The 26,174-nt window shown below is 49.9% G+C and overlaps 1 protein-coding gene across 1 annotated transcript in view; it reads right to left on the reverse strand.

The window, feature by feature from the left end:
• The window catches only part of Dnmt1 (DNA methyltransferase 1), a 44,675-nt gene extending 18,501 nt beyond the window's left edge, over positions 1-26,174 (reverse strand). The window contains exons 1-16 of the mRNA XM_032909689.1: positions 26,007-26,174; positions 15,871-15,907; positions 15,066-15,173; positions 14,734-14,944; positions 13,797-13,869; positions 11,286-11,361; positions 10,391-10,422; positions 9,954-10,041; positions 8,495-8,532; positions 6,264-6,348; positions 4,714-4,754; positions 3,495-3,573; positions 1,078-1,142; positions 782-827; positions 610-690; positions 426-535 (exon numbers count right to left, since the gene is read on the reverse strand). Coding sequence (XP_032765580.1) covers positions 426-535; positions 610-690; positions 782-827; positions 1,078-1,142; positions 3,495-3,573; positions 4,714-4,754; positions 6,264-6,348; positions 8,495-8,532; positions 9,954-10,041; positions 10,391-10,422; positions 11,286-11,361; positions 13,797-13,869; positions 14,734-14,944; positions 15,066-15,173; positions 15,871-15,907; positions 26,007-26,086 — 1,250 coding nt within the window. The 5' untranslated portion in view covers positions 26,087-26,174. The remainder of the gene's footprint in view (positions 1-425; positions 536-609; positions 691-781; positions 828-1,077; positions 1,143-3,494; positions 3,574-4,713; positions 4,755-6,263; positions 6,349-8,494; positions 8,533-9,953; positions 10,042-10,390; positions 10,423-11,285; positions 11,362-13,796; positions 13,870-14,733; positions 14,945-15,065; positions 15,174-15,870; positions 15,908-26,006) is intronic.

Here is a 26,174-nt window from a genome sequence, read left to right on the forward strand (position 1 = left end):
GAGTTTCAGGACAGCCAGGCTACACAGAGAAATGCTATCTGGAAAAACAAAACAAAAAAAGAACCAAAACAAAATCGGGCTGGAAATGTGGCTGAGCTGGTGAAGTGCTTGCCTAGCATAAGTGAGCTCTGGCTCCCCGGAACTACACAGAAGAATCAGGAGACCAAGATTATCCCCGACTACCTATCAAGTTGGGAGGCGGGGCTGGGGGGCGTAAGTGAAACCCTATCTCAAAAACAAAACCAGAAAACCCAAACAGCAGTAACAAAACGGACTCTTGTGGCTCATGTCTACCCAACCTTAACGGGCCTTTTGGCTATTTAAAGGACGAGCATCACGAGAAGGCCTGTGGTTAGGACCAAGGATTATACCTGGATGCCCCGAATATAGGCACCAGGACATCACCACAGGCAGCTGGTGATTACCTGAAGAAAGTGAACTTATGCATGGGAGAGGAATCATAGGTCTCAAACCAAGACGAGTTGGAGTCAAAGACGGACAGTGCCTCATTGGTCAGCATCTGGGGTTCATCCACCTGAAGGACAGGGGACAGTGAGACAGGGGCACCAGGCGGCAGGGGATGAAGGGTAAGGGCAGAAAGGGACTCACAGCATCCACAGGGTGCTGCTGGTACTTCAGGTCAGGGTCATCTAGGTACTGGCCACACTCAGGGCACTGTGGCGGGTTGAGCTGTGGAAAGAACAGGTACAGCCTGAGAGCAGCCCCCACCATCAGTGAACTGCTGCCCGGCTGCTGGCCCAGTTCCTGCAGATACCCTTACCTTTGGGATTGCACTTGCTTTGCCCTGAGAGGATTTTCTCTCCACTCTGGAAGGAAGCGCAAGGTTATTGGTCACTTCATCAACTTGAAATACACCACACCACAGTCTTGCACGATCTCCCTAACTTCCCCCCCACCCCCCACTTGCACGTCAGTAAGGCCTGAGGGACCCTCTGCCAACGTGCCCAGCAGAAGCAGAGACTCCTGCTGGTCTGCAGTCCCACAAGAAACTCAAGACACTGCGGCAGTTCACTAACAGCCATCTCTCGCCCCTCTCTCTGGGACTAAGATCATCACCTGCTCTGTACGGGAATGCTGAGTGGTTCCGGCTTTTTACGTGTCGTTTTCCGTCTCTTCTCCTCCTAAGCAAAGGGAGCAAGAGGAACAGAGGGTCAGGACATCTGTTTGGACAGCACTTTAGGGTTAAGAACTTGCATGATTGTCACACAACTCAGGAAGAACAGTCAGGTAATGAGGCCCAAATTATGCCAAGGTCCAAATCCATGAAAAGTCTGCCCTAACCCCACCACCACTCAGGAGTCTAGGACTGCGGAATTGAAGTCAGCCTGGGATACTTGGTGAGGCCCTATTTCAAAGAAAGAAGCTGGGCAATGGTGGCACATACCTTTAATCCCAGCACTTGGGAGGCAGAGACAGAGAGAGGATCAGAGTCTGAGATCAGCCTGGTTCATAGAGTGAGTTCCGGGACAGAGAAACCCTGTCTCAAAAAACAGTGAAAGAACAGGCAAGCTCCCCTAGCATGGACACATTAGGAGCCAGGGCACTTAGGGAGGTAAGCAAGGTTTGACAAGGTGAAGCAGAGAGGCCCTGGTCCAAAAGCTATACCCTTTGGTTTGGTTTGGTTGAAATACAGTTTTCTTCGTGCAGCTCTGTCTGCCCTGAACTCACTCTGTAGACCAGGCTGGCCTCAAATTCAGAGACTGGCCTGCCTCTGCCTCCCAAATACTGGGATTAAAGGTGTGCACAATGACAGCGAAGATAAACCCACTTTTGTGGGAAGGACATCAGAGCCCAGTGTCTTCCTATGCTAGGCAAGGCTACAGGAGACATGGCAACAGGGTGTGGTCTGGGAGCCAGAGCAGCTTCTCCAGTAGCTACCTGTGGGGTTCTCCTAAATGAGGGCCTCTTGAAATCATTAAGTTCAAAATACCCGATTTCCTGGAGATGCCCATCAGAGCAAGGTGATGCAGAGAAATCAGTTCAATTCAGAATTCCTTTCATATGTAAAGAAGTCAGGTGGCTTCTTTGAGAGTCTCAAACTACACAGAGCAGGCCAGATTGAGAGATCTGCCTGCCTCTTGCCCTTCGGATGTGGGACTGCAGCTGCTTTCCCCTCACTTTTCCCCCTTTGCAATGCTGGGTCTGGAATCCAGAGCCCTTGCATAGGCCAGATGACCAGAGTGGCCTCACTAGCAGTAACTATCCACGGAGGTTTGCTGACCCCAGACACCCACCATCTCAAGCAGCAAGAGATAAATATGGCTCAAACTTCAAACACAGGCTGCACACGAGGACAGAGGTGTAGAATAAATCCCCACAAACAAGGAAGGGCAGAAAGAGCTTCTTGCCCTTTGCAGCTTGAGTGACAACACTGTCCACATCCAGTGGGGCCTGAGGTAAACCCGGACTACAGGGGAAACCGAAAGCGAAGAATGAAAACTCGAAGTCAGAATGGATGCTGCGGCTTGGTAGCAGAGAATGGCTCTCATCCCCGTACTTAAAGACAAAGGACACCAGAGGTAACGATGAGGAGCCACTGTGCCCGAGCCTGGGCTAAACCCTCAGCACTGGCTCACCGCCTCCAGAATCCCGAGAGCACCAACAGCAAGAGATAAGCCAGAGAAGCAACAATGCAGCTGGAAAACCACAGGACGTTCCACAAATTACAGCCACCAGCCACAGAATGATGCTCTGGTCAGCTGTGGACCATAGGGATGACAGCGGTATGGACTCCGGTCATCCAGCAACTTTGTTTCTGTCAGCTATATGCCACCATTTTTACTTGTCGGAGACAAAAAAAAATAAAAAAAAATAAAATTAAAAAAAAAAATAAAAAATCACCTAAAGACTAATTTCCTGGAACATTCCTGGAAGTAGCACATAATTGGACATAGTCTAGAGATCTTGAGTTCATGCTGTGAAATGCAGCAGACAGGAAGCCAGCTGACATGGGACACACCTGTGTGCAACACTGGAAATGCCAGGTGTGTTCAAAGGAGACCTTGTCTTAACACAAATCCTGAGACCAGGAGTGTGGGAGCGGACCTGATGTGCTGGTGTTTTATGCATGTATTTTCAGAGCAAGTTCTTCTCACTTAAAGAGATTTTAAAATTACTTTGTCTATTGTGTGTGCACGGGTATATATGTGGGTGTCCATATACTGTGGCATGCATGTAGCAACCGAAGGATGACTGCTGGAGTTTGAGGTCAACCAGGCCGTGTCTCAAAAGAATAAAATAGCAGTGAGGCTGAGTACTTGGCTCAGTAGTTAAGAACACTGGCAGTTCTCTTGGAGGACCCAGGTTCAAGTCCTAGCACCTACAGCCGGTTCCAGGTGAACTGACGCCCTCTTCTGGCCTCTGTGGGTACTACACAAATGTGGTGTACAGACGTATGTAGGCAAGACACACTCACACACACACACACACACACACTCACACTCACTTAAGACGTTAAGAGCCAGAGCGCTTACCCTTTCATCCTCATCTTTGCCCTCGGGAGGCTCTGGAGCGATCTGCTCTACTTCTTCCTTGGGTCTCCGTTTGGTGGCTCTACAAACAAGGAAGACACCAGAAGTTAGCTCTGAAAACCAACTCTGGCATGCCCACTCCTGAGAATGGCACGGGCAGGTGAGACGGAGCCTAGGGTGCCTCACAAGCGTGAGGACCAGAGTTTGACTAACAGCATCCACAAAGGCTGGCACAACGGGCACATTGCCATAATCCCAGTGCTGGAGAGGGGGACAGGAGGACCCACAGATCTACTGGCCAGCTAATATAAGCACATCCATGAGCTTCAGGTTGAGTGAGAGCCTGTGCCAACCCCTGGACTACATACACACACACGCGCGCACACACACGAGCACACAAGCAAGCACTGTCATGTTATGGTAGTTCACACTTTCGACTCTTAATACTTAGCAGGCAAAGCAGGATCATGAGTTCCAGGGTAGCCTGGGCAACAAATTGGGACCTCTTGGTAGCATTAGATTCTCAGTACTAACAAGAAAAAACACAAACCAAGAGGTTGGAGAAATGGCTCAGCCATTGAGTACCTGCTGTTCTAAAGGACCCAAGTTCAGTTCCCAGCACCCATGACAAGTCAGCTCACGCTAGCCTGTGACTCTAGCTCCAAGAAATCCAACAACTCTTGGGGCCTGAGAGCATTTCATGCGCATTATCAAATCCATCATGTACATACAAATAAAAACATTTTTCTTTAAATTCAGAGGTCTGAAGAATGGCTATAAGCACAGGCTGCTCTTCTGAGGGCATGAGTTCTATTCCCAACATCTGCATGGGATCTCGTCCATCTAACTCCAGCTGTGGAAGAGCGGAGGGCACTGCATATACACAGTGCATAGACATATGCGGCTATAATGTCCATATACGTAGACTTAAGTCCACAGTGGTGCACCCCTGTAATCACAGTTCAGGGAAAGTAGAGGCTATGGATCAGGAACTCAAGGTCAGCATGGGCTCCATGAGACAGTTCAACACTCTCACCCCTAAACCAATGATCATAAGGACTCTGAAGGCAGGATTCCTTCTGAAGGGCCTGCAAGTGGCCTGGGGAACCCTCGCAGGCTGACCTGGGCCCAGCTGCCCTGGTCTCCTTGTCTACTCAAGTACTCTCCCTAGCAGAGCCTTTTGTTAACAGGACAGCAAGGCACAAGCACTTTTGACACTTACAGATCTCTGGGCTGGCTTCTGGGCCTGGAACTTCTTTTGTCCTGAGAGCAAACAGTGGAGGAAACAGAGAAAATGACATCGTTACTCAGAGGCCAAGCAGGGTGAACGTAAGAAGAGCGCAGGCTCAACACCAGAAACCGCATGCTCTCCTGGGCCAAAATGGTGAGACCAGAGGCTGCAGGATTGTACTTCCTACTTCTCACAGATCGACAGGCACTAAAGAACTTTCTAGTCACCGTGGTCATGCTGTGTCCTAGCACTCGGAGGATGAAGCCTGAGACCTTGCGTTAAAGACAAAACCACAGCCGAGCACAGTGACAGCATCTTTAATATCCTTTGGGAGGTATGAGTGGGTCTATGCACATCAGTAACTTGAATGTTAGTCTCAATCCTCCCATCCTACCACAAGGCAGCTGTGAGGCACTGAGGGCTCCACAGTGAGCACCTATTCCAAACCGAGAGCCAGCCAACAAGACCCAGCATTTGCAAACAAGCCTGACAACTGCAGGGATCCACACGGTGGACAAGAACCACACACACCATGAAAATAAGATGGGACACAAAAGCTCTCTGCCCTGAGGCAGGCAACACTGACCGTGCCCAGTGCCCACGGCATCTGGGCAGACAAACATCACTGCACCTGGGCAATTACCAGGGCTTCTCCCATTGCATTCGTAGACAAGCAGCGAGAACACTCACAAGCCTGCTCACCTGGGCTCAAGCTCCACTCTACAAATCTCCATGGGGAGGAAACCAGGTGGGCATTTCTCAGGCATCTAAGGTGGGCAACCCGAGACATGAGTATGTGGCCTCGCCTACTGCCCTGGGGATCTAGGGAGCAGGAACCCAGACTGAGCACTGTGGGTGCCTATCAGAGGCCTTGGCATCTAGGGCAATCAGTCTTCCATGTCCCTGAAGATTCAGCCAAGCGCAGCTGCGAGAGGCTCAGAAAACTGTCCTGGGCCCACACAGGCAGTCCTTTCCCATCTCCTAAGCAGCACTGTAACAGAGTAAGCAGCATTTACTGGGTGCTGGGTAACATGCGCACTGGAGGGGTTTACGGAGGGTGTGAGGACCCAGGCAAACACTGGGTTGTTTGATCTCCGCACTCGTTACTGAGAACCCTTGCACCACCGTCTAAGTGCAGGCTTTAGCGCTGCAGGGAGGATTTCGGTTGTTCTGGAACAGTTTACAGCTCGGTTGATCCTCATGATTAGGATCCTAAGAAATGAAGTCTTGCTCCTGCCTACTGCTGCTGAGATTGCAGTGCTCCATTTCGCCTGCCTTGTTTAGGTTGTGAGGATGCGAGCTCGATTGAGCAAGTAGAGGGGAGAAAGACAGAGTCAGGAACTGAACTTAGGACTTCAAGGAGCAGGCAGGCCTACTGAACTGACAGGCTCAGACGTGCAGTGACAACACCCGAAGGAGACCAGGCAAACCTGCCCGGGTAGTGAGAGGTAGATTCTGCACCCAGACCCCTGCCCAGCACCAACTCTGCCAATCCAATGGCGCACACACACAGCGAGGCCCACTTAAGATAAAGACTTTGCCTTTTCATCGTCATCGTCCACATCCAAGTGAGTTCCTGGCCTTGCTTCTCTGTCTGGGTCCTCCCTGGATTTCCGCCTTGATACTCTGCCACATAAAAAAAAGCAAAATAAATTAAGATCTCACATGAACACAGTCAAATGAGGGTTTAAATGTTTCCTCTCAGTTCAAGACCTGCCACCTTTCCTACCCTTCACCTGCTCATCTTTTATGGTTTTATATTATTTGTGAACCAGGGCTGATGACAAGTATTCAAGCAGGCCCCACCAGATGTCTGAGCAGATAAAAGCATTGTACCACAGAAGCCCGATCTCAGTTCCATCCCCACAATCCACAATGGGAGGAGTGAACTGAATCCTGGGAGCTCACCTCTAACCTCTGCAGGCAAGACGGAGCATGTCTATATACTCAGATAAACACTCCTGTGCGTCCATGCACACCCTGAGTCTATCAACCACACCGCCTGGCTCTTCAAGGGAATGATGAGCGGAGGTGCCAGGGGTTTAAGACAAACCACTAGCAGGTCTTCACTGGCAATCCTGAGCCTGCCCTGTGAACGCTGCTGAGACGGAATGAGTGGATGGAGGCCAGCATCAGCAACACAGAAGGCTGGCCTCAATCAGGAGCCCAGTGGTCCTTACTCTTCTGCACCCACCCATCTGGGGGGGCGTCATCTTGTACTAGGCTATCCTCTAGATTTGCACAACTCGGTGGGTATTAATAGAAGCTTTAAAACAGACAAACCCCACGATCTCTGAGGCTGGGAAACAGCTCAGAAGAGGACGAGTTCAGACTGCCCAGCATCTACACGAACACTGGCTGGGAAGGCCTGCATGGCATCCTCCCGTGACTCCAGTGTTTAGGAGCATGTGAGCCCAGCCCTGTAGTGACCTCCTGCCTGAATGAGCATAAGCATGCCAGTAAGAAAGGCACCTATGTCAGGCTCTGGCTACTGCACACGCACGTGTTAAGGCACACGTCAAAAAGAGGATCACCTATGTGGAGGCCTGGCCTGAGATTCCTGTATTCCAGATGCTGAGGCAGGAGATCAAGTCTGGGGCCAGCCTGGATTATATAGGAGATCCTATCTATTAAAACCCCCCCAAACAAGCCAGGCGGTGGTGGTGCACACCTTTATTCCCAGCACTCAGGAGGCGGAAGCAAGCAGATCTCTATTAAGTTCTACAGAGTTCTAGGACAACCAGGGCTACACACAGCCTCAAAAACAAAACAAACAGAATCAAAATTAGTATTAAAGGCCAGCACTAGTTGCTTGTGCCCTCCTACAGCCACAAGATGTGCTCAGGTGGACTAAGTCACAGGACAATTAAGTCAGCCCACCGTCTACCAGGATCAGCTACCAGTTTGTGAGCCTCTGTGAGCTCAACGGTGGCTGGGCTTTGGAAGTGTCAGTTAACTTATACAACCACTCAGTCACATGATGGACGGCAGTGTGACCACTGAGGCAAGGTCCGAGTAAAGAGAAGGTCACAGGCTAGTAGTGGTGTTAGCCTTTGCTAGGGTAGGCAGACTACCTTTTGTTATTGAAGCACGTCTCTAGTCCTGGCTGGCCTGAAACTTGGCTGACTCAGAACTCAGAGATACACCTCTGTCTCCTGAGTGCTAGGATTAAAGGAGTGCACCACAATGCTCATACTTCTTACTGATTTTTCTTCTCTTTTCTTTTTGAAACAGTGGCTCACTATAGCTCAGGCTAGCCCTGAACTCATGGAAACCTTTCTACCTTAGCCTCCAATACAAGATGAGGTTACAGATGTGCCCCATCATGGCCAGCTCGGTTTGACTATAGTTTAACTATGAGTCATGTATGAAGTCAGGAGACCACCTTCATCATGTGGGCTCCAGGGCTTGAGCTCAAACTGTCAGACTTGTGCAGCAAGCCCTTTCACCCAGTGAGCCACTGCACTGGCCCTTGGTCTGCTTTTCGGCATATGGGTGCTTAGTCACCATGTATCTGCACGAGTGTGCCAGAGGACTGACTGTCTGACCCCCTGGGATCTGGAGTTAACCTACCCCGGGATGTTCTAGAAAAGCAGCTAGTGTTCTTAACTGCTGAGCCATCTCTCCAGCCCGGCTTGGTCTGGGTTTTCTCAGTAGAACTTGCCAGACTACACACTACACACTAGTAACTCAGTCCCAGCCCCTTATTGACAGCAATGATGTTGCAACCAGGCACCACTGTAAGGCACAGAGGCATGACAGCTGCACTTACAGCTCTCTGGTTTGACGTCGAGGTCTCCTGTCATCTTCCTAAGAGAGGAAATAAGAGTTGATAAAGAAGCCAGTCTGGTCTACATATGGAGTCAGAGTCAGCCACATATGCATACATACCGAGACCCTTGGCACCACCACCAAAAAAAGTTAATCCCCTAATTTGTCCTGAATTCCTGCTATGGAATTGACAGACCCACAGTAGCCCTACTAGATTCTAGTCAGTAAGACCGGTAAGGTGGATGCTGTCACCGAAGGGTGCCTCTTCCTGGGGCCCAGGCCGCACTTGGTTTTGTCTTGCTCTGATTCTTGGGGCTGTCTTTCTCAACTCACACATAAGCCTACATTAAAATACCTTTATTCAATCCCAACTCTGCTTCCTTAAAAATATTTAAGAAGCCCAGCGTGGGTGGCACAGGCCTTTAACCCCAGCACTCAGGGGGCCAGCCTGGTCTGCAGAGCCAGTTCTAGGATAGCCAAGTTCTTTTCTACACAAAAGAAACCCCATCTCCAACAAAACAAAACTGTTTGGTGGAGTCAGCAGACAGCAGAGGCAAACCCTGGGGGGCAGGAAAATCGAAAGCAAACCCCTGGCTGGGGAGGTGCTGCAGTTCACACACAAAAGTAAGGTTTCAAGGGTTAGGCAAATAGCTCAGCAGGCACAAAGGCTGCCATACAGGCCTAATGACCCAAGCTGGAGTTTCCTGAACACAGGAAGCCAAACCCAGGGCCACTGACATGCTCTGTGGCTGAAGGCACTTGCCATCTAGAGTGATGACCTGAGTTTCTGGGCCCCATGATAAAAAAGAACTCCTAAAAGTTGTATTTCACATCCGCATGTGTGGACCCTAACAGACGCAATAAATGTAGTAACCCAGGTTTTTGTTTGGGTTTCTTTGGGTGCCTTTTAAGATAAGTCTCATGTAGCCCAGGCTGGTCTTGAACTTGCCATGTAGAAAACAGGAGGACCTCTATTTCCCAAGTACTAGGACTAAGTGCCTAGAAATCTTTATTGTTCCTGAAGACGATGAGCCCCAAGGCTACATATGCACGGCAGGCAACCGTACTCCACAACCAAGCTACGCTGTTAAAGGGAAACAGTAGCTGTGCAGCTCAGAGCCTTCACATCTTGGCAGTGCTGGCTCGACGGAAAGAACAGACCTCATCCCAGTCAAGGGGGCAACATTAGGTAGGCTTTCTTTGAGGACACCGGGGATGGAATCCAGAGCGTCAAGCACGCTATACAAATACTCTGCCACTGAGCTCAGCCCAGCCTAGAAGGCAGCCCTGTGTCTGGATGTTGCTATGGTACCACCAGCACCGCCTCTATGCTCACGAAGGAGACCTCCATAGAGGCTTTCAGTCAAGGCTTCCGAAGTCGGCCCTGTGCTCTCCCCACCCCTACCTCACTCCTAGAACCAGAGTGCCATGCTCAAGGAAAGAGCAGGGGAGGGCTTTACCTGTTCACCTTGTTCTTCCTGACACAGCTGGATTCCCGGCCTTACTCGTTCTGGTTTCTCCACAGACTCTCCGGCACGACTGGCACGACTGCCAGGCAAAGGAGAATGTTACACACAGCAAGACCTGGCAAGACCCAGGCAGCTCAGGTTCCAGGGGCTTCATGAATCCAACTTCCTACACCAGCAGCAACCCCAGAATTCTGACAGTCAAGTGTTCTCTTACCATCAAGTATTGAATTGAGAGGGCTTTCAACCCAGGCCTCTAATATACCAGGAGACCTCGCCTCCTTTTGTGAAGAGGGAGGGATTGAAACACTAATAATTTGGCCCCAAATTCAGCACCCTGACGGGTTTATAGTTAATACAGAGCCCCTTTCGACATTTCAGAAAGCGATTTGTATAACAGATAAACCCAAGACGAGACTATGGATTCTTACCTCTCTGTGCCTGCGACTCTACGTTTCTTATCCTGGGCAGAGGGAGGAAGACAAGAAGACAATGTTGGCTCGAAAGGCAGATCAACAACACACGCAAATTAAACAAGTGGGGAGAGCTAGGCGTGCTAGCCCACACCTGCAACCTGGTATTCAAGCAACCGAGGCAGGAGGACCACCATAAGACTGTGCCCGCCCTGAACTACCGTTTCAGGGCAGCCTGGATTACACAGTGGCATCCTGTCTCAAAGAGGGGCAGAGTGTGTGGAGAGATGGCTCAGCCACTAGAGTGCATATCGCTCCCTAGAGAGCCAGACTTCAGTTCCCAGTTCCATCTCATGTGGCTCCTAACTTCTCTGGCTCCAGGTACCAGGCACCTCTGGCTTCCTTGGGCACCTGCACACATGCGCGCACACCCACACACAAACTCCAAAACATACATAGAAATGCCAGCCAGCTGGTTGGTGGTCCACACCTTCATCCTAGCTCAGTGGTATAGAAGATCAAGACTTCAAGCCTAGGCTCACAACATGCCCCTAGGTTCAAATCCAGCCTGGGCTCTGAAAAAAAGTCTCAAAATATCTCAAACACTGGGGCCCAGTGTGAAAAAAAAAATGGGTGAGGCCCTGGGTTTGAAAACAAAAAAACAGAACTGCCTCCCTGTGCTGTCAGACAAGAACTACCGTCAGCAGTCCCAGGACTCCAGCCTGCTGGGCTACCATTTTCAAACCCATCAGGTTCCACCACCATGTAACACATTCTAACAGGTCACTCCTCCCCCTCCTGTGACCCACACTGAAATGCCCCTACTATAAGGAAACTTTAGATAGACGACCTTTGTTCACTCTGTCAGCAAATAAATCAAAGTAAGTGTCCGGAGTCGACAGGGCTGGCCCACCTGGTCTCTCTCCTCTGCAGCAGATTCATTTGCGTTTCCCTTTTCAGAGACTTCCTTGGGTTTCCGTTTAGCGGGGCTGTCACACAGTGAGGAGAATGTTAGATCTGAGAGTCCCCAGTGGTCCAGTGGCCCTCAAACTTCCCTTCTCTCACAAAAGACATCTTAAAGGTCCAGGTATCCAAAAGACATCTTAAAGGTCCAGGTATCCTCCCTACCAGGAGAGGCCAATCCATCCAGGACTGAAGTTTTTTTTTGTTTTTGTTTTTTAAAAGAACTCTGTATATGAGCTCACTGTAGCTGTCTTCAGACACACCAGAAGAGGGCATCGGATCCCATTACAGATGGTTGAGAGTCACCATGTGGTTGCTGGGATTTGAACTCAGGACCTCTGAAGAGCAGTCAGTGCTCTTAACCACTGAGCCATCCCTCCAGCCTGTTCGTGAAGGGTTTTAATAGTTACTTGTATTATTTTAATGTATGTGTGCATGTGCTCTTGGGAAACCAGGAGAGTTAGGTCTCCTGGAGCTGGAGTTACAGGCAGTTGTTAGGGCAATGATCACACATCCATATATTTGTTTTTAAACAAAAAAATTTAGATTTAATTTCATGCCTATGAGTGCTTTGCTTATACGTGCGTCTATGCTCCACACTGTACAGTGCCTGTGGAAGTCAGAGGTGTAGGATCCCCTGGAACTGGAGTTATCAGTTGGCTGTGGAGCACTGAGCCCTGAACCCAGGTCCTCTGCAAGAGCAGCAAGTGCTCTTAAGCACTGCCACCTGGAACTGGATGAAGCTGGTGGGGGTTTTTTTTGTGTGTGTGTTTTTGGGGTTTTTTTTTTTTTTGGAGACAGGGTTTCTCTGTGTAGACCTGGCTATCCTGGAACTCTTGTAAACCAGGTTAGCCTTAAACTCCAGAGATCCACCTACCTCTGCCTCTGCATGCTGGGATCAAAGGTGTGCACCGCCATGGCCCACCACTTTATTGAGACAACTGTCTCTCACGGATCCTAGAGCTCACTGGCTTGGTCACACTACCTAGCCAGCCAGTGCCACCTGTGTCCACCTGATCCATGCTACGACTGCAAACAAGCACTGGAATTCCTGGCTTTTAACACGAGTGTTGGGGATCTGAACACAGGTTCTGTGCAAACACTCTGCCTACCAGGTCGCCTCCCTGTTTCCAGCTTTAAGGGTCTGAGGAGGTTTTATTTTGTATGCAATCTATGAACTGTGTGTGTCTGGTGCCAGAAGAGGACGTCGGATCCCCGAGTTGCAGGCGGTTGTGAACCACCATGTAGGTTCTGGGAATTAAAACCAGGTCTTCTTTAAAAGAGCTGCCCAGCTTCGTACTTTGAGGCTGACTCAAAGAACAGTTACCTCTGTCAAAAATCTGTTATTTTTGTAAGAAGCCATTGCTGTCTAGATTCATGTCTTTGAATTTTGCGATGTCTAATGCTTCAGAGAAACACTGTGTGCTGGAGAGATGGCTCACTGATGAAGAGCGCCCAGTGCTCTTAAAGACCTGAGTTCCACCTAGGCCGGGTGGGTGATCACATTGCACAAGTGTATACGGATGACATATACACACCGTATGTATAGGAACATGTGTGTGCAGCTGGAGAGATGGCCTGGTGGTGCCTGAGAGCAATTGCTCCTCTTGCAGAGAACCTGGGTTCAGGGCCCAGCATTGGTAACTTCAATTCCAGGGGATCTGACACCCTCTTTCGGATTTCCAGAGGCACTGCACGATGTGGTGCATAGACACACACGCAGGCAAAACCCTGTGCGCATGGAATTAAATCTTTTTTAAAACCCAGCGTATGTTTTACATGTTGATGTTGCTGTGAAGCTGGCGGACACGGCTTTATAGAGCCAGGTCCTGCTACAAAGTAGTTGCTGAAGGCAGAAGAGTAGCATTACGCTTTATTTTTCCGCGTGGTGGCGAGGAGGAGGGTCCTTGGCCTGCATGTATGACGGTGCACCACATGCATGCAGTACCTAAGGAGGCTGGAAGAGGGCAGCAGACCCAGGACTGGAGTTAGAGGGTCGCTACCTCCCATGTCAGGGGAGAGAATCAAACCTGGGTCCTCTGCCAGAGCAGCAGTGCTCTAAGTGCCGAGACATCTCTCCAACTCAGCGTAAGGGTTCTTGAGGGCTGTATCCTAGAGCTTTGTGATTATGTATGCTTTAAGTTTTTTCACAAGGTGAAAAAAGCTCACAAGTAATGTTTGTCAAGGTCTAGTGAACAAAAACCTGCAAAATGAATGTCTGTGAGGCCGAAGCGTGGCAGAGTGGGAAATCCTCTGCCTAGAATCCCCAAGGGAGAAGAAGGCGGGGGCATGGCTCAGTGGTAGAGCTCCTAACATGAACCAGACTTTGAGTTCTGTCCTCACTACTAAAACAGAGGCAAGAAAGATACATGAGTTACGGAAGGCAGGGAAGTTCACTTGGACTCACTGTTTCCCCAAGGTTACTAGGCCCAGGAATGCTGGCCAGCCACTCGTTACTAACCCCTTGAAGTGAGACGTGATGGTGGTCTGCCTGGTGGTTCTCCTCGTAGCCACCGAGCTAGATGAAGCTTCGACTGTGTAAAAACAAGAGAAAAGGACATGGCTTCGGGAACACTTCAAGTCACTTCAGGAACAAGTAACTGCAGGCGCTGTAAGAACGCACATTTCTTGGCTCTCAGTCTGGATTATGAACTGCGTACCAGCTTACACAGGGCAACAGATACCCCCTAGAACTCCCACTGCTTAGCGGCTGGCAACAGCATCACACAGCCCAGAATCCAAGAACGGTTTACAGCGACCACGTACCATGTCTACACCGTTATAAAACTCAAAACCCTAAACTGAAACCTCACGTAGGAACCATCTGTGGCAGTCTAATCGAGGTAGACATGCACAGAAAAGCAGCCAGAGGCCCGGCACAGCTCTCTGGCAGAGCACCTGTGCACTTGGGCTCCATTCTCCAGCACCACTATTCCTCCCTTGAGAAACAAACAGCCAGGGCTTGGCTTGACAGATGATGTGCCCTTCCCTAGCATACGCAGGTCTTGGGTTACACCCCTAGCACTCCAGAGGCAGGGACAGATGGACAAGGAAAGGGAAGTTAAGAAACCAGAGAATAAGGGTGCAGGGGAGTGTCAGTGTGGGCTTAGTGCTCACAAGGCCTCAAGCTTCCTTTTCAGCACCAGAAACAACCAGAATACATGTGGTGCATACCATGGTTCAAGAGGACTGTCTCTTCAAATGAACCACAGCCTCCAAGATGCAAAACAGTCTATTGAGAGCAGTCAGACAGCACAGCCTATCATGCCAGCACTCGGGGCAGAAGCAGGACAGACTAAGGTAGGCTGAGCTATACGGACAGGTAGAGGTGTCCGTCTCAAGAACAGCCAGAAAACCCAAAACAACCAACCGTAGGTCACTAGGTCTCGCGTCCTTACTCATGGTCTCACTGTCCGACTTGCTCCTCCTGGGTCCCCGAGGCTTGGGCCTGGATCTTGGGGATCGGTTTGAGTCTGCCATTTCTGCTTTCCAGGTTGGCCGACTCCCGTTGGCAGGACAACCGTTGGCTTTCTGAGTGAGAGAGAGTGTTCCGTTCTCCAGGCACAAATCCTTATTTAGAAGGGTCTTGACTTTAGCCAGGTAGCCTTCCTACAACAGGAAAGGAGAACTTAGGAGGAAGACATCACGGTAGGTAGGACACAGGGGCTGCTGCCCTTCCTCAGACCTGGAAGCAGACAGCTTTCTGGAAACTTGGAAAGAGCAGACTTACCTCAGACAATTCCTCTTTATGTAGTTTGGTTTCCAAGTCGCATAGCTGGCTTTTTATTTCTGTTTGCAGGAATTCATGCAGTAAGTTCAATTTCTCTTTCACACACTCCTGTGGGAAGGACATGGCTGAGGAACCAAGCTTCCAAGCTAGCAATTAAAATACAGGACAAAGACGCCTAACTGCCCCAGGAGCTGGGGTGATAGGCAGCCCTGGCTCTGCTAAAAACTAAATACAAGCCAGGCATAGTGTAGGATGCCCAAGATCAACTCAGGAAGCCTAGGAGCAGGGGCTGCTGTAAATTTAAGGCCCGTCTGAACTATGTACTAAGTTCAGGTTCAACCCAAGCTATGGATCAAAACCCTGCCTTTAAAAACAAAAACAAAGGGTTGGGGATTTAGCTCAGTGGTAGAGCGCTTGCCTAGCAAGCGAAAGGCCCTGGGTTCGGTCCCCAGCTCCGAAAAAAAAAAAAACAAAAACTAAACTAGGGAGTTGGCTTGGACACTTGCTATGCAAGCATGAAGACGAGGGTTCAGATGCCCAGTGCTAGCATAAAAGCTTGGCAGACATAGTAGCCAGCCTACAATCTCAGCACTCAGGCAGACAGGATTCTTAGACCAAACCAACACTTTAAACACGGGTTTTAGAACCCGTGAGTTCTAGATTAGTAAATGAAGTGCACAGCGACTGCTGTCTGAGGTCAACCTCTGACCTCTGCATGTATGCACATAGGTACTCACACATACGTGAACACATGCAAAAGCACACACAAGTACACACACAACTAATATGAAGGAAGAGCAGTTACCTTTTCTGTTAAGCCATCTCTTTCCAAGTCTTTGAGCCTGCGTAAAGGAAATAAATGAGCAATTTCATTTATCTGAGAATCTTTAAAACAAAAATTGAGGGAGGGGGTTCGAATTGTGGTATAGTATTAGCCTCCTAAGGCAGGAGATCATTCAAGCCCATAACTTTGCAGCCAACTTGGGCAACGCAATGAGAATTGTATCCTCAAGAAAAAGAAAGGAGAGGGGGAATCAATGTAGTATTTGAGTACTGGGGAAACACAGCACCTCTTAGGCCCCTGGCCCCGGTGTGTAGCATCAACTTTCTCTTTGGCTGTTTTCTAGAGAGAAGAGTCTCCCACGGCTGGGTGTCTGAGAACGCCTTGAACCCCTACTCCTGCATCCACCTCCCAAGTGCTAATACTACAACCATGCCCCACCCCGCCTGAATTTCTAGTATGTTCTACTATGGTTTCCCACGATGTCCTTAAAAACCTGCATCAGAGAGCCGCTCACACCGTCAGACCGGCACCCTACTGACAGCCTGGGTTACATAGTGCAACCACACCTCAGATAACAGGGCTGGAGATGTGGCTCAGCCAGCAGACTGCTTGCCTAGATGCATGAGGCACTGGGTTCCTGGGTATTGTGGTACACTCCTGTAATTCCAGGACTCAGCATGAAGAGGAAGGAGGATCGAGACTTCAGAGTCATCGGGTTGTACAATGTGAGTTTGAGGCTAGCTTGGACTAGAGGAAGCTATTTCCAAGCAGAGGGAAAATATACAAGAAAAGTGGGGAGCTGTCAGTCAGGGTCCTCCTATACCCTGGATGACCTACAACTGTTTTCCCTAACTGGGTAAGCTCCTAAAAGGCTTGCCACAGCGTGCATGATGTCAGCATGAGTCATGGCTGCATTGTCGGGATCAGCCAGCTGATGGCTCCTGAAGGCCATGTATGGCTGGCCACCTTTCACTGAAGAACTGAAGAAATGGGAGCAGTGAGGGGTCCAGGGGATCAGGCATGCCCACACAGCCTGAGGAGGAGCTGGACATGAAGTGAGAGGTGAACTGGTGAGCCGAGAACGAAGCTCAGGAGTAGAGTTCCAGCCTGGAATGTGAAGGCCCTGAATCCCATGCACTACATGGGGAGTGACAACACAGCAGGCGGAAATCTCAACCTCCAGAATGTGTATCTAAGTTCAGAAGCACAGAATTCTATTGGAATTGTCTGAAAAGAACTGGTCAGATTATTGAAGATGTCCTTACCTCTCTGGTCAGGGAGAGACTAGAAGGAAAAGACACAGAAGGGGCCACCTGTTACTCAGTGTGAGAGCCTGGGGGCAGTGGAGGGTGAACAGGTCTAACCAGCTAGGTAGGTGTCAGAAGCCAGGGCACTACGGGAGTCTGGCCTGTGCATCTCTGCCTCATCCCAGCAGCTCCCAAGTCTGGCTTCTCAGGTTTCAGTAACTCGAGGGCAGATCCAGTCTTCCCGGCAGCTGCAGGACTAGGGTCACCATGGTTACTCCAATTACTCTTACTGGCAGACCCTGTCTCCTCCTCCTAGCACCGCTCCTATACATGGGTGCCTACACGCGCGTGCTAGAACCCTGAGAAAGGAGGCAAACACAGTGAGGAGCTAGACACTGTTGTCCCAGGCAACACGCTGGGTAAGGAGACTAACATTAGCAGAAAGGGACCTGCCTACCAGCCTGGCAGTCAGCTCAGGGGGCTTTTCGCTTAGGAAAGATGCCCTACACACTGCAGATGTACTCACAGCTAACTACAGTACCACAGGGACTCAAGGTCTTGGCAGCTGGGGCCTTGAGAATGCTTACTGGGTATGCACATTCTGGGTTCCAACCCCAGCACCCAGGAACCCAGGTAATTACCACATAATGCACACCGTGAGCCCAGCACTTGGGAGTTAGGGGGTAAGAGATCCAAGAGTGCAAGGCCAGCCTAGACTACATAACGAGTTTAAGGTTAGCCTGGCTCCATATAAACAACTAAAAATAAATACGGCTCTGGAATGGTGTTTTGTTTTTTTTTTTTAAGCTCAGGCTGGAGTATGACAGAGCCTAACATACACAAAGCCCTGAGTCCTACCCCAGCACTCAAACAAAAAGAAAACTCTTCTAGGAACTCAGAGGGCTATCCCGGCAACAGTCATCCCCCTACAGTAAATTACCCTACAGTAACTTAGCCAAAGGCAAGACTCAAAGAAAGGCAGCTGCAGAAGTGGACATTTGTAGCCAGAGGCATAAACGCAGCTGCTACGACAGCCCACAGCCCACGTGACCGTCTTGTCCCTTTTGTGCCCCACCTGAGCACAGATGGAATCAGAGAGTCACCATGTGTTGAGCAAGAGGCCTACTACGGAGTTACACTCCCAAACCCAGCTATGCTCCCTTAAAATCACGACGGGCCACAGCTACGGTGACCACCGCTCGACAGTCTCTAGATCCCGACATTCCTCCAAGGAAGACTCGGTCAGGTGTGGTAGGACAGGCCTGGAATGCTAGCACTCAGAACGGAGAGTTCACAGGCTAGCCCATGCTACAAAAACCAACGCGTCTCAAACAAAGTGAGCGAAACGACAAAGCCCAGGTCTCCAGTGAAGAACTGGAAACCTCCGCCCCACGCTAGCCCGATGGGCTACGATTCACTTGAAACTACTCCCACAGCTTAGCTTCCGTCTGAGGAAGATAAACTATGCACAAACCTTGAAAAAGTAGGCAAACTTAGCCAGGCACAGCGCTGTATGGAATCCCAACACTCAAAAGAGGTAGAGGCAGGAAGATGGCAAGTCCCAGACCAGCCTGGATTTTATGGCTCCACTCTATTTCAAACAAGACAACGGAGGGCTCCAGTGAGGGGTCAGTGGGTAAAGGCACCTCCCATCAAGCCTGACCAAAGCGCAACCAAGGGTGTGGGGAGGACTGGCAGTCCTGACCCTCCACATGCACACCGTACACGCACACGACAGACCTAATCTTAACACATCTAACACATGAACAGTTAAAACTCCTCTTCAGCAGGGCCACAGTGGCGCATGCCTTTGACCCCAGCACTCAGGAGCCAGAGGCAGGCAGATCTGGGCTCAAGGCCAGTATAGTCTACAGAGCGAGTTCTAGGACAACCAGGGATACACAGAGAAACCCTGTCTCAAGAGGAAAAAAAAAACAAACTTGAGCTCTTCCCTGGAGAGCAAGCCCAACAGCATGAAGGGGGACCTAGGCAGAGGGAGCCTTCCAGTGCGGAAGCTGCTTCTAAGACCGCCCCCCCCCCAAAACAGCCCTAACAGTTGCCAGAAAAGGTAAGTCCAGAGAGGGGCCAGCAACAGTGGGAGGTGCTCAGAAGCATTCGTCTTGTTCCAAGGCCATCAAAAGAACCACGGGAGAGGAAAGACCACGATATCAGAGCCATACTTTTAGGGAAAATTTGTCTGACATGAACTAGAGAGACTGCAAAGGTTAAGTTATTTCAACATCCTAAACCAGAAATGCTGGTCTGAAATATAACTTGGCAGCACACCAGGGCCTGTTCCAGAGCCCTGCCTTCTCTCTGCTGGGGATGGAACCAGGGCCATGCTGAAGGCACAACTCTCCCACCCAGCTGTACCCAGCTCCCTGCCTCTGACCAGGAAGACGGGGCGAGGTCATCTGATGAATCAAATGTCTTGGGTAGCACAATGATGTTGTTCCCTCCTCACAAGATGCTGTTGCTCTGACCCCAGGACCTGTGACTAACTTGTTTGGCAACAGCGACTCTGCAGATGTGACGAAGATTCCAGCATTTTCGAGTGAAAGATGGGAAGAAGATTATCAGGGGCAATCGGCAGGAGCTGATCGCTTAACTCCCTCAGCACAGAGCCTGGGAGGGAAGGTCAGGGGTACAGGCTTGGCCCAGGAGGCTGGCTTTAAAAGTGGACATGGCGGCAGGGAAGACCAAGAGGGTAGGAGTCAACCCGTCAGACCGTTCCAGACGCTGGAGACTACTCAGTCCGGCCTTAGCCAGACAGTGTGGGACCTGCAACTCCAACACTCAAGAGGCCGAGGCAGGAACATCACGAGTTTCAGGTCATCCCCCAGTTACATAACAAGTCTGAAGCCACCGTTCTGTTCTGTCGGGAGGGCTGCAAGATGAGTCAGCAAGGGTCCAAGTGAGGATCCTGGGACCCACAGGAAAAGCTACAAGTGCAGCGAACAATCCCAGGCTTGCTAGCCAGCCGATCGGACCGAAGAGGAGTTCTAGGCTCCCTGAGAGAGTTTACAGATTTATTGATTTACTGTGTATACAGCAAAGAAAGATCGCAAAAAAATAAAATGGAGATAATTTTGGAAGACAACCAACAATGACCTCTGGCCTGCCAGCGCACACGCATGCACTTGTGCACACAAATGTATTTAAAATATACATGTGCGCACGCGCGCGCACACACACACATACATACATATATATAGCCAGTGAGATGGCTCAGTTAAGAATTTACCATACGTCTAGAAACCTAAATTTGATCCCCAGAATCCACACCAAGGTGGAAAGAGTATCAATGCCAACAATTTGACCTCTGCTGTCACACATAACCACTACAGAATAAAAATTAATCATTCCCAGAGGTCTGTATGCATGTTGAGGAGTGCACCCGCATTCATACGTATACATATGTATGACAGGTATAATACACACCTATCAGAGTACTCAAGGTTGCAGAAGGGAAACTGAGCTCAAGATCACCCAGAAGTATACAACTGAAATTACAAACAAGAATCAGGGCCGAGCTTGGTGGTGCATGCCTTTAATCCCAGCACTTGGAAGGCAGCGGCAAACAGGCAGGCAGTCTGAGTTCAAGGCCAGCCTGGTCTACATAGTCAGTCAGGTCTACACAGAGAAACACTGCCATGAACAACAAAAAATTTACACACACGACAGCAAGAAACTAAGTAGTTGGGGTTGGGGATTTAGCTCAGTGGTAGAGTGCTTGCCTAGCAAGCGCAAGGCCCTGGGTTCGGTCCCCAGCTCCGAAAAACAGAAAAAAAGAAAAAAAAAAAAAAAAAAAACTAAGTAGTTCCCGGAGAGGACACTTTCCCTACCCATTTCCAGAAGAAACCTTGGTCTCTTCTCTACCCATCCCATCCCATCCCTCATTCCTGACCTATAGAATGGTACTAGAGAATAGCAGTGTTTGTCCCAAGGTGGGACTGAGAGACACAGCACTTGCCTGGCATGTCCAAGAGCCCCAGATCCATGGCCAGCCCTAAGAAGATACACAGAAGGTCACCTCAACCTGAGAAAGATCTAAAAGCTAAGCCAGGCTTGGCAGCTTGTGCTGGCGATCCAGCAGCACTCAGAAGGCTGAGGCAGAAGGACAGAATTCAAAGCTAGCCTGGGCTACAAAGACTCGGTTTTAAAACAGAAGGGGGGACTTGAGACCTGGCATACAAAATGCCTAGGCAAACTGCAGAGAGAACAACCCTAGATGATTCTACAAGCAAGCTTGAAATTAAAGCCCATTCCACAGAGTACCTGAGTATTTGGTACCCTGGATGGTAAAACCCCCACCCTCACCCCTACCCCCTCGATGCCATGATGGCCCAGAGTAGAGACCACCAGAATGGAGCGCTAACCTACTCCTAACATGAGTATAGCCTACAGAACCCCAAGGAGCAGTCAGCCCCAGCCCCATTTTTCAGATAGCACATTGAGTGGTAAACTATCTGCCTTGAGTTCTATTCCCCCCAGTACCCTAGAGAGACGGCTTGGAGGTTATCAGCACGCATTGCTCTTACAGAAGACTTTGTCCAACACCGGGTCGGGCAGCCAACAAGACCCCTCTCCCCCCATGTAACTCCAGCTCTGTGGGGTCTGACGCCTGTGGTCTCTACGGGCACATGCACGCACATGACTCATAGACAAATAGACAAAGATAAGTTAGGTTGGGGATTTAGCTCAGTGGTAGAGCATTTGTCAAGCAAGCACAAGGCCCTGGGTGTGGTCCTCAGCTCTGGAAAGACAAAAATAGCAAAAACTGGACATGGACAGGGTACTAAGATTAAGACGGCATTCACAGAGCTGTAAGAGACAGTGTACAACAAAACACCTGTCCTAAGAAGAGTGTGCTCCAGGTCAGCTGCAATGAGGGGTATTCCCCAGTTCTCCACCCATTCCAACATAGAGCAAACGGACACAGGCCTGGGTTCAACTTCGGCACAGCAAAAACAAAGTTTAAGTCACAGAACTCACACTTCCTACTTGAGTTAAGCCAGGCTGTGTCATCTTTCTGAGGAGTGATCGTAAGTGCACAGAAGAGAGAAAGTCAGCAACTAGAGGGCTTGCCTCGTTCACCTAAGGCTCCCAGCTCCATCGCTAGCACCACAGGAATCAGTGTGAACACATGGACGCCAGCACCTGGAAGTGGAGGCAGGAGGATCGGGAGTCCGTGTCATCTTAAAGCTACACAGGGTATGTGAGGCCGGCCCTGGCTACCCAACCGCCTAAGGGGAAAAAAAAAAAAATCAAAAAAGGACGGAGGAAGTCAGTAAAGCGATTGTCACAGAAGCACAAGGGCCGGAGTTTGGATCTCAAAGACGTAGAAAAGGACTTCGACGCCTGCTGGCCAGGCGGACTAATGAATCAGCGAGTTACAAGGTTATAAGCAAGTGGTCTCAAAGGAAAGGTTACTAGTCTCCTACTCAGAGGCTCAGGTAGGAGGAGGGGTGGTTAGCTCCAGGCCAGCCTAGTTTACATATCAAATGCTAGAGTAGCAGGGGGCTGAGGAGTGAAAACTGGTCTCAAACAAAAAAGCAATTAAGGTTGAAAGTGAAAATCCAGCTCCAGGGATCCAATGCCCTCTTCTGGCCTCCAAGGGCATCAGGCACAGATGTGGGCACAGAGGCACTCACCAGCACCTATACCTGCCTCTCCCTCTCCCTCAGCATAAGGGGGGAGGCAAGAAACCAATTCCAAAAAGTTCAAATGGAATTAAAAAGGCAGCAGCAGCTTTCCTAACTTGCCACGGTGGCAGCTTAGTATCCAAGAGGCAAAGGCAAGTGGATATCAGAGTTCGAGGGCAGCCTGGTCCACAGAGTTCCAGGCTAGCTGAGGCTACATAGTAAGACCCTGTCTCAAAATGAAATAAAACTTATAGGGTCAGATGAAATGGCTCCATTTCTCGTTACCACGACTGATGGCCTGAGCTCCATCTCCAGTACTGCCCAAGAACTGACTCGGGAAAAGTATTCTGACCACCATAATATACTGCTAAATATGCACATGCAGACGCAGACAGATAAATGGCTCGGGGAGACGGGCACGTGTCCCACATCCTTGACCACCTACCTCAGTTTGACCCCAAATCCACATGGTGAAAGTGTAACAAACACCATGAAAACGTCTAACTGCCACACATACGCTGTGGTACACATGCACATAAAGTTAAAAAGTTGTCCCCTTAACACATACCAGCGTGCATACATATATGTGTGTATACATATATGTGTGTATATGTGTATATACATATATATGTATCACACACCATTTATATATATGTAAGTTTAACAAAAATGAGTCAGCCAGGCACGTAACACGCATCACTCAAGAGGAACAACAGCAAGACCGAGACCAGACGAACTACATAGAGACCAGACCATGCCTTGAAAACGAGTTTCAATTGTAAAAAATGGAAAGAAGTTAGACACCCGTGTCAAAGGAACCTCCCTATGGAAGAGGATGCCACCTATTCAGGAAAAGATATCCCTCACCTGCAAGGTGTGAATGTCTGAAATGAGGCCTTAGTTGAATTCTAACTCACGACCTTCCTGCCTCCCAAAGGCTGGGGTTATAGGCCATGGCCGCCACATCTCACTAAAAAGCATGATTTGAATTCCTCAAAGATGCAGGGTTTACTGTATTTCAAAGAAATGGTCAGTCTGGGGCTGGCAAGAGAATTCAGCCGATGAGGGGAAGCTACCAAGCCTGACGACTTGAGTTCCATAACCAGGACCTTGTGGAAAGGTCAGTTCCTACAAGGGGTCCTGACCTCCATTCAAGCTGTAGCACATACCCTCCCCTCATACACACTAAGACTTAAAATCCACAGGTTGAAAAATCCTGTATTTTATACAGCTGGCAGAACTATGCACATTTCTATTTAAACTGCCATTTAAATACAAAACAGCGTGGACGGAAGCTGCAACAAGGCCTAAGTCAGCTCCTGGACTATCCCACCAAATGTCAGTACCTCTCTATCTCACACTGTAGATACTTTGCAACTAAGTTTTTCTAAATCAAAAGTTAACCCGGGTCATATTCCTGTAATCCCAGCATTTGAGTAGATACAAGAGATCAAGGCTAGCCTGGGTTATACAGTCAGCCTGAAGCTAGCCTTCTTGGGCTACAGGAATCCTTTCCTGGAAATGAAAACAAAACACACACACACACACACACACACACACACACACACACACACACACGTAAACAAACCAACCAAAGAACAGGAAAAAACAAGACAGAAAGGCAGGTTACAGCACTGTCTAACTTCAAAGAACGAAATACTTTAATAGGTATGTATTTTTGGTAGTAAATTGTAAAGGTAAAAAAATCTGTTGAGGTGTGTCAAAGGCTGTGAATGTTTGTGTCTATATAATCAAAAAGCCAGCATTCAATAACCAAACCATCATGGTGGTACATGTCAGTAACCCCCAGCACTGAGGAGTCACAGGCAGGGAGATGGAGAATTCTAGGACAGTCTGAGAAAATTCACCAAGAATCCATCTCCAAGAAAAGAAAAAGTGAAAGGGCTGGAGGTGTATAGCTCAGTGGTAGAAACCGTTCACAGAGTTTCAGGTCCAATCCCGGGGGCAAACTGGGGGTGGGGAGTGTTTGACAAGGGGGAATTCAGGCTCTCCTCCCACTTCATCCCCCTAAACCTCAAACCGCAACCGGCCTGGCAACACCCCAGCAAACTAACCCATGGAAATACCAAAAGTAAACTCATTATCGGGTTGGAATATGTGCAGCAAAAGTCAGGGAACCTATGACTAACTAGCGCACAGTGACACGTGGGACAAGCTTTCAGGATTGAACGGATGGACGATGCCCTTCTGGAACAGGAAGCAAGATCCGGTGTTCCCGCCAATCCCTGAACACAGACCTCCCCATGGAGGCATGGAAGGTACTAGTGGTAGGATCCCTCATTTCCAGTGACACAACATTGAAAGTTGAAGAGCTTCCTTGACTGCTCGGGCGGGAGTGTGGGGGAATTCATATGTTCTGAAATGGGAGTTTTATCTGCCATCTCTCACTCCTCGGAATAAACACTAGACAATGTAAAAAGCTTCCTCGATGGCGGCAGAATCGAAGGAACTGGTTCACAGGGGTTAAAATAACGGGGCGGGGGCGGAGACATCTTACTATCATCCACCTTTCCCTCCCTGTGATACACACTTTGGACAGTGTTAAAAGGTTTCCTCGATTGCTCTGGGATCTCGGGACAGTTTATGTCACTGCCAAAGTGGAGGGCCCACTCTGAACCACCTCTCTCCAGGCAGAGAGTCTCTGATAGCTCCAGGATCGCAGGAGCTCCTTTAGGATAAAAACAAAACAAAAACCCACGAGGGCTGCAAGCTGCTCAGGCCCAGCACCGCACCATGAGAGAAAAGCTCCTAGGACTTGACAACGGGGCTCGAACGGAGGAAATGCAGAGCCCTTCTGCACGAGGGCCTTCGGGATCCCAGCAGAGGAACCCTCGGGTGGGCGCGGCGGGATCTGCAGGGCACCGGAAGTGAAGGCTGGAGAGGGGTGGGGGCTTCAGGGTGTCCACAGGCCCTGAGAGGGGCACTTCCTGCAACCCAGGAGCCTGGCTAGCCGAAGAGGGGAAACCCTGAAGGTGTCCCCAAGCTTGTTCTATTCCAGAAGGCTAGAAGGGACCATCCCCTTCCTCCCTCAAGTTCCCAGTCAATGGGCTTGCCAGCAACCAGGCCCCCACCCATTTTGGCGCCAACAGCCAGAGGCGCGCGCGACCGGAAGCACAGCCCGCGCCAAACGCTGCCCCGCGCATGCGCGCCCTGGCTGTCAGCGGCCGCAGGGCCACCCCGAGATACCCCAATAAATGCCTCTGCATCGGTCCCGCCCCTCGCCCCCACTTTGTGTGGCACCTACCGCCTGCGGACATGGTCGGGGAGCGAGCCTGCCGGGGAGGCAAGTGCAGGCACTCGGGCTGGAGCTGTTCGTGCTGGCATCTTGCAGGTTGCAGACGACAGGACAGCTCTGAACGAGACCCCGGCTTTTTCGCGCGCGCGGAAACCAATTGGGAGGGGGCGGCGCAAG

This window comes from Rattus rattus, chromosome 8, assembly GCF_011064425.1.
Source record: "Rattus rattus isolate New Zealand chromosome 8, Rrattus_CSIRO_v1, whole genome shotgun sequence".
NCBI lineage: Eukaryota > Metazoa > Chordata > Mammalia > Rodentia > Muridae > Rattus > Rattus rattus.